The sequence below is a fragment of the Octodon degus genome, unplaced genomic scaffold (genome assembly GCF_000260255.1).
Source record: "Octodon degus isolate 3935 unplaced genomic scaffold, OctDeg1.0 scaffold00179, whole genome shotgun sequence".
Classification (NCBI taxonomy): domain Eukaryota; kingdom Metazoa; phylum Chordata; class Mammalia; order Rodentia; family Octodontidae; genus Octodon; species Octodon degus.
In genome coordinates this window covers 3,467,680-3,476,006 of record NW_004524755.1, presented here as the reverse complement: position 1 = coordinate 3,476,006, position 8,327 = coordinate 3,467,680, and the positions used below count along the sequence as shown (strand labels likewise).

The window sequence follows — 8,327 nt, the reverse complement described above, 5'->3', positions numbered from 1 at the left end:
GGGGGCGCTCGGGGCCCGCGCTCGACCGCCTGGCCGGGTCCGCCCGCCGGAGGCTCGGAGCCGCTGCAGCCGCGGACGGAGAGCGATGCAGGGATTCGTGAGGTTGCGGCGCGCCGGCTGCAGGCTGCACTGACCGCGGGCGGCGGACTTGTTGGAACCGCGGGCGCGGGCGGCGAGCGGAGTTGGAGTTGCTTCCCGGGGCTGCCGCTGCCCCCGCGCCGCCGGCGCCTCCGGAGAGGCGAGGCGAGCCCGGCTCCGGCCGCGGAGAGGGCGATCGGGAGCTTTTTAATTTTGTATTCCCTTCCTCCGCTCCTTCTCGTCTTTCTTCCTCTTCCCTGCTCTCTTCCTTGCCTTCGTCTTCTTGTTGCATGCAAGAAAATTGCCGTCCGCCGCTGCCCGCCCTGCCCGGCGTGCGAGATTCTCATCTGCCCTGCTCTCCCTCCGCCCCTCCGTGCAACCCGCGCATTGTGCAACCGACGATGAGAGACCGGAGGGGAGAAAGTTGAGGAAATCGCCCACATGCGCTGGATCAGCCCGCGGCTGGGGGATCGGCGTGCGGCGAAGGGGCGAGCGCAGAGTTTGAAGTCTTTGCCGGCGGGAAGATGGCGGACTGGAGCTGAAAGTGCGGCTCGGGGAACTTGGGGGGCCCTCGCGTTCACGTACGATCCTCTCGACCCAGGCCGGACACATGCAGGCCAAAAAACGCTATTTCATCCTGCTCTCTGCCGGCTCCTGTCTCGTCCTTTTGTTTTATTTCGGAGGCTTGCAGTTTAGGGCATCGCGGAGCCACAGCCGGAGAGACGAGCGCAGCAGTCGCGATGGCTTGCACCCGCCCGGCCCGGATCGGTTCTGGCCCCGCTTCCCGGACGCTCTGCGCCCCTTCTTTCCCTGGGAGCAGTCGGAGAGCGAGGACTCCGGCGTGCACATGTCCCCGCGGCAGAAGCGAGACGCCAACTCCAGCATCTACAAAGGCAAGAAGTGCCGCATGGAGTCCTGCTTCGATTTCACCCTTTGCAAGAAAAACGGCTTCAAAGTCTACGTCTACCCGCAGCAGAAAGGGGAGAAAATCGCCGAAAGTTACCAAAACATTCTAGCGGCCATCGAGGGCTCCAGGTTCTACACCTCGGACCCCAGCCAGGCGTGCCTCTTTGTCCTGAGTCTGGATACTTTAGACAGAGACCAGTTGTCACCTCAGTACGTGCACAATTTGCGGTCCAAAGTGCAGAGTCTCCACTTGTGGAACAATGGTAGGAATCATTTAATTTTTAATTTATATTCCGGCACTTGGCCTGACTACACCGAGGATGTGGGGTTTGACATCGGCCAGGCTATGCTGGCCAAAGCCAGCATCAGTACTGAAAACTTCCGCCCCAACTTTGATGTTTCTATTCCCCTCTTTTCTAAGGATCATCCCAGGACAGGAGGGGAGAGGGGGTTTTTGAAGTTTAACACCATCCCCCCTCTCAGGAAGTACATGCTGGTATTCAAGGGGAAGAGGTACCTGACAGGGATAGGGTCAGACACCAGGAATGCCTTATATCACGTCCACAACGGGGAGGACGTCTTGCTCCTCACCACCTGCAAGCATGGCAAAGACTGGCAGAAGCACAAGGACTCTCGCTGCGACAGAGACAACGCCGAGTATGAGAAGTAAGTGCCTAAGTGCCCGGCTGGGCGCCCCAGGCAGTCCTGGGCCTTGCTGGCTGCCTTGGTCCAGGTGTGAGGTGGGGTGTGGATGTGGGGCGTGGGGACCCAAAGCCTCTCTTTTCATTTCCTTCCTCTGCTGGGACTGAGCAGCCTGGATGCACGGGTGGCAAGAAGCTCGGGACAGTTTGAGCTCCTCAGGCAGACTGGAAGTCCTGCCCCCTTCCCAGGTGCCCATGTCTGCCCTGTAGAAAAACTTAAGGTGCCCTGGCTCCTCTTAAGGGAGGAGGCTCCTTGGAGTTTGCAGTCGGTGCTTCAGGCCTGCACACTGGCTGTTGGTGAGCGTCTCTGCTCCCTGGACAGGCTGTGCCCTCTCCACAGCCTGCAGAATGCCACCTCAGTACCTGTGCTCCCTGGGGCTTCCCAGCTTCATCTTTCTGTAAGCCCTCACTAGTGTTAGCTGGGGAGTGTTTTCATGATACCATCCTAACTTATGTGCCTGGCTCCTTCATCTGTGGCTTTGATTTTTCTTAAGCAAAACTAAGCTTGTTAGGATGTGTCCATTCATTCATTCGTTCATTCATTCATTCCTATGTTTAAGTCCTGACTCCTTAGGAGAAACTTAAGAATCTGGGCCTCAGGCCCACTGCTGTAAACTATGCTTGCTAATTTGGATTTCCTCTCCCCCTGGCCTTGTCTATTTGCATATAAATCCTGGACTGTTGCTCTTCAATGGGGCGAGGTGCCTCTTCAGCTTCTGTGGAGAGTAGAGAGGTTTGTCCAGTTGCTAAGTAACTGAGTTGGTTACTTTGTGGCCCTTTTCACTCCCCTTTCCTTCTGGGAGATTGTGACTGACTGGATTTGTGGCTGAAGTTAGAATCCAGGAATGGGCAAACTCCTGGGTTTGGCAGGTCAGTTTCCTAATGGATGGGCGGGTGGGGGGGGGGCAGAGGTTCACTTCTCTGGAGCTGTGAAGGAGTTAGTGGAGCCCTACAGTGCATTTCCACTGTACGCCATCTAGAAACCAGAGCAGCCTTGTGCTACCTAGGGAAGGAAGGGAATCTCTCATCTGAGGTGGAGAGGAACTGGCTGAGGTTGGAAGGTTTTGCAATTGATTCGAGAAACACAGAGTAGGGGAAATGCTTTGCAGACTTGATTGGAACAGGAAGGGGCATGGTGGGGACTTGGCCCCGAAAGGAAAGCCTTGATTGTTGTCTGAGGATTTCTTCAGACACTCAGGCTCTCGGTGGGAAGGGGATTGAAGGTCCTCCTAGCCTTGATCAGAGAGCGAAGGAGGAAGTACGAGGCACTCGGACCGCTCAGCCTCTAGCACCACCACTTTCTGCTTTTAAGCATAAGAAAAGCCTGAGGCTAGGATCTAAATCTGTATTTTCCTCTTACTCAGGGGTGGTTGTGTGTGAATGTGGGGGCCAGTTGCAGTGCATCCCAGTTTTCTCGCAGAAGAAATTTAAACTATAGGTAGGCATGAGCTGTTTAGTTTACACAAACAGCACCTTTTCTTTGGCCTGCTCCTGTGGGTGCTTGTAAGGAAAGTGTACTGTGTTACAGCCTTTCAGGAATGGCTTTGTCTGCTGTGTGGTGGAGTGACTGGAGATGAAGCCTGGTTTTTCAGTGTCTTCTAGAGCAATCCCATAAAATTTTATGTAGGGAGCTTGGTGTCCTTTCTCCTGAAAGAGCTGGAGCTGTGATTTCATCTTAGCAAACCTAATTTATGTATTTGGGAAACACTCGCAGTCCAATAAAAAATCATTATCTTCCTAACCCTCATATTCCCAAAGTAAATATTAAATCTCCACATTTTGTGCTGAACAGAAACTTTCAGCTCTAGAACTCGGCAGTGAAGGAAGGTGGGGTTGGTTTCCTTGCAAGTTTTATTTTTGTTAATTAAACCTAATTCATTTGCAAGTTCTTTGTGATTGGGCCAAGAAATCTAACCCATGCATCCTTGTTTTGATTTATATATGAAGACCCCCAGGGACCAGAGCCTTGGGGGTTGGGTCTCTTTGAAGCAAGTGGCTTTTGGAAGGAGACAGGTTTCTCCTTTCTCCTAAGCAGGGATTTCTCAAGCAGGGTCACCTCAGGATTTTCTTTACATTTACACAGCTGCCAGCTCTAAGCTTGCTTACTAGGGCGGATATATCTTGGCTACTGGCTGGATAGGCCTATTAGAGTCTCAGGATTTTTATCCTTGAGAAAAGGTGTTTGCAAACATGACTGCCTTGAGGTGTTGGGTTTCAGACATGAAGATGAAGCGGGGACTCTGCTGTGTGGAAGTGCCCGGCAGACATAGCAAGCAAAGCATGTTGCACCCTGGAGGAAGCCACGACCGTGACATTTCACTCTCTGGCTCTCTAGGAGTTAGGGGCGCACGTGTGAGACGCAGAGCTTGCAGACGCCTGCTTGTGCCTCTCTCCAGGGCTTCACCTAGGAAAGGGAAGCTGTAGGGAGGCCCACAGGCTGGGCCTCTTCCTCGGAGACTTGATTTGCACTATGAACTGTTTTCTTTTGTGGCACTGGATTTAGGTTGCTATGGGGCTCCTTTGGTCATGGCTTGTAAAATCACTACCAGTTTTCATCCCCACCCCTCACCATTAGCAAGTGCCTCTGAAAAGGCTTCAGTTTAATTTACTTCTCCTGTAAGCAACCCCATATAAGTTCATTTTGCTAATTAGATTGAAAATTTATGGGACTGTGGCCAAGTTAGGACACTATAGATATATATAAATTCTTCATCTAAAGATGAGCTGTTTTCTAAGAAAAAAGGAAAGAAAAGCTAGTTGCTTTTAGTTTTAAGTGATGCTCAAAAGTTTAGTGCTAAGTGATTGGGGACTTCTGTGGCCCTTGCACTTTGGTGAATGTTAGACATTGACACAGTAGAGAGGATCTAGAGGGATGAAAAAACATATTTGTGACCCAACCTTTAATAGTAAAGCTCATGTTTGTGACACTTGTAATTAATTTTTTCGGCTACATGTGTTGGCAGATGTAGATGACACCAGCTAACATAAGTCACTGCTGTGATCCGGTGATTCGTAATGAGGCCTCAGAGCAGGTCTGGTCTGCGTCCTCCGAGCCGTACAGCATTACTGTGTTTTTGCCTAGACTTCAGAGTTCACAAAGGCCATTGTTAGGAACGCCACATTTTGCCATTCGAAATACATGAAAGAGAAGGAAATGAGAGGTGGCCTCAATGTTTGCCCTCTCCCAGTTGAGCTGGGGCAGTTATTTTAAGCAGCCCTTCTGGGAAGAGGCAGGGTTCTTCACTGGTCCTTTTGACGGCAAGTTGTGTCTTGCAGTCCAGGTATCCTTGAGCACCCTCATTTCATCTGTGGAAAAGCCGAGGGATGGATTCTTCGAAGGGCCAGTGGCAAATTGGCCAGTGATTGCGGGCCTCCTGGGTTTTTCTTCCATGTGCAGCTTTCGGTGTCTAATTACAGATACCTTTAAGGTATGCCAGCCACAAGGAGGTCCTGAAGGCTGGTATTTCTTAGCAGGTTTCTCTTGGAACCCTTTGGAAACTTGCGGAAAGCTTGGCCAGGCTTTGGCAGAGAAACCACATCCTTAGAGGGTTGGTCACAGGATTTTAAGGGCTGACAGGAGCCCTGTGAGAGGGCGCCCTCAGAGGCACAGCTCTTGCTCTGGGGCTTACATTCTTCCTTCGTTGCTAATGGAGGTAGGAGGCTCCCTACGCCTGCTAGCCCTAACTGAGTGGGAGTGTTTGAGTCTTTCAGAGTAGCCTGGGGCGAGTTAGGAAATGGGCTGTGAGCTGACCAAACAGTGAGGTGAATTTGGAGGCTGGAGAGCAAACAAAAACAGTGTAAGTAATTTTGTTCAGGGAGTCCTCCTTCATCATCTTAAACTGTGTCCAGACCTAGCAGACTAATGGCCCAGCTGTGAACCTCAGGTGAATATTGGCTTCCGCAGAAAAAGGTGGGAATTATGATTCACAATTGTCAAGTATAAAATACCAGTGCTCCCCTCTGCACACTTGTGTGACTGTAGGAACGCTTTTCTAAAGCATTTATTAAAAATAAAGCTCAGATCAGCCTTCTGCAAAATTAGGAACCTGGTGACTACCTCCTGCCAGTCCGTCTGGTCCCCTTCTTGCTCTGCCCAGCACTGAGAGTCTCATTCATAGGAGTTCCCAAGTAAAGGCCCTGGGGACTGTGACTGTGTCCTGTGTCCTCTTCAGGAACATTTGGAGTTTGAATGAGACCAGGCTGGCCCGGGAGGGGTTCGAGTGGAATCTGTGACCTGAGCCAGGGGACTGCAGGAGTTTTTGCTATGCCTAGTGGCTTGCTACTGGGCTTTGCAGCCTGTCCCAGGAGGAGGGGCTTCTGGCTCCCTTGTGTGTGACTGAGCTGTGGGACCCAGAACTGGCCCAAGGGAAAATGCCAGACTCTCAGGGGACTGTTTCTGTTCTGCAGGTTGGAGCACCCTAGAAGGCAGTGCTAGGGACTGCTGCCCACTGAGACGGGTTAAGACACTGCTGTATCTCAGCTGTGCTCAGTGGCGCTACTTTGCTTTCAACCACCTGCACGGGGTGTGGCGGGCCACTCACCAGAGTGCAGATTTGAGGCTAGCAATGGTGAGGAGGTTCCTCTAAGGGTACCAGGATTGTAAGAGGCTGAACTGAGGCCTCTGCAGGGTTCACTGGCTCCCAGCTCTGCTGCTCTGTCCCATTCGCTTTCCAACAGTGTTTCTAGAATGAACCATCATAGCCACTGGGCCTTGGGATCCTGAAGTCATCAGGCATGAACATGGACCCTCCTGTCTCGGGGAGCTTAACGACCTGACTGGTGGCTTCTGTTTCCCCCTATGTGAATTTCCGTAATAAACAAGATGTCCTTCCAGGAGGGAAGATGTAAGTGCTTATTATCTGAATTTGCCTTTCTTAGCTCATTTAAGCCTTTCACTGCCGCATGGGAGGAACCATGTTCCAGGTTAGATCTTGCACTCCAGAAGAGTTCACGGTCACATCCGGAGAGCAAATGTTGCTCTCACTCGGGGTCAGGGATTCTAGAGTCTTTTCTCTTTCCTCTACAACTTCACCTTTTTGTAGAATCGAACACAAATTTTTGCCTGTTTACATGTTAGTCACTAAAAGTTGTCAGGGTTTGTATCTGATCTTTTTTTTTTCTTTAATTTTGTTCATGAACATGTTTCTCATGGAAAAACTGAGTCTTGGAGATGTGTTAGAGATGACCCCTAATTCAGACACCCATACTCCCCAAGCCTCATGTAGCTTCTACTTTTAATTCCCTCTCTGGGAGAGCTCTTCTGAGAAAAGCCAGGAAGGCTGGAGGCATTCCAGTGAGTGACCTTTGTCCTCCTGATAGTGGCCCCCCCCCCCTCCTGCGATAAGGACCCAGTAACCCATGCTCCAGTAGACTGGGTGACCCAGTAGCACAGAAACTGAAGACCCATGGAGACTCCACGCTGGGACACTGGACACCACTGGGCCTCCGGCTACTGCAGGAAGAATAGCACGCCTGGCCTGGGCTAGCTGGGCCAGCCGTGCGAGCCAGTGACAGAGAAAAACTGCGTGAAAGCTGTGACAGTGACCTGCTGCCTTCCTGGGACACTGGGCGGATACATGACGCTACATTTCTCCTCTAACCCAGTGTATGCAGGGCCTCCCTGGTGGAAAGGAAAGTGCGTGCACCTGTGTGTTTGCGTTGTTCACTAGAGCCGTGACTCTCGGAGGAGTGTATTAATTATTTAATTAATGGGAGATAGATACTAGCTGGGTGTGGTGGCGCATTCCTGCAGTCTCCATGTTCCAAGGCTGAGGCGGAAGGGTTGATTCGAGTTTCAGGCCAGCCCAAACTGCGTTGGGAGACCCTGTTTCATTGAAAAAGGCAAGCGTGGCTTGAGCAGAATTTTCTTAACTTGGTGCTGGTCGCCTGTGAGCTGGATGTGGCACTAGCGGTGACCACTCCGCTGATCTGTCTGGTGTACTGGTTTTATAAGTTGAAGTCAGAATTTCAGTATAATTTTTGATACTCTTTTCTTAACATTACCTGAGAGCATTTTCCGTCCTACTAAATCGTCTTTGAACATAGAATTTTTGAGTCGTGATTTTTCCCCCCCAACTCGCAACTCCTCCATGGTGTGTATATAGTCATTTACATAATTTAGGCGGTGCTATTTAACATTTTCTTTCTTTCTTTTTTTTTTTTTAAATTCTTGAGGTCTGTGGTGAGTTCCCCTGTGCTGTTTTCTTCTAGACTAAGGTCTCTTTCAAAATGTAACAAACAACTTCCTCCCCCTCCTTCAGCCCCATCCCAATCCCATGATACCAGGGCTGTTTTTAAGGCCAGGCTGAGCACCCATTTAGGGAAGTAGCCCTCTCAGATGACAGCTTGGATAAACATTGTAGGTGTTAATTGGTCCTGCAGGGGGTCTTTGAAGCTCCTAGGCTCTGTTTCCTTTGAAGTTTTATTTTGCTCCAGCCAAACTCAACCTTCTTTTCCTGAGCAACCAGACTTCTCTGTGCAAGCCCCATGCACCTTAGAGAGAGAGAGAGAGAGAGAGAGAGAGAGAGAGAGAGAGAGAGAGAGAAAAGTATTCCTTCCCTAGCTAGAACCCTTCTCTGGCTACTGTCAGGGCAAGGCCCCTGTTCCTCTTACCTCCCTGGTTGTAGGAGCTATAGTCCATAT

The 8,327-nt window shown here is 50.8% G+C and overlaps 1 protein-coding gene across 1 annotated transcript in view; it reads left to right on the top strand.

Annotated features, from left to right (window-relative positions):
• Nucleotides 1-6: 6 nt before the first annotated feature.
• Ext1 (exostosin glycosyltransferase 1) overlaps nt 7-8,327 on the top strand; it is a 286,432-nt gene continuing 278,111 nt past the window's right edge. Inside the window, exon 1 of the mRNA XM_004643609.2 lies at nt 7-1,650. Coding sequence (XP_004643666.1) covers nt 689-1,650 — 962 coding nt within the window. The 5' untranslated portion in view covers nt 7-688. The remainder of the gene's footprint in view (nt 1,651-8,327) is intronic.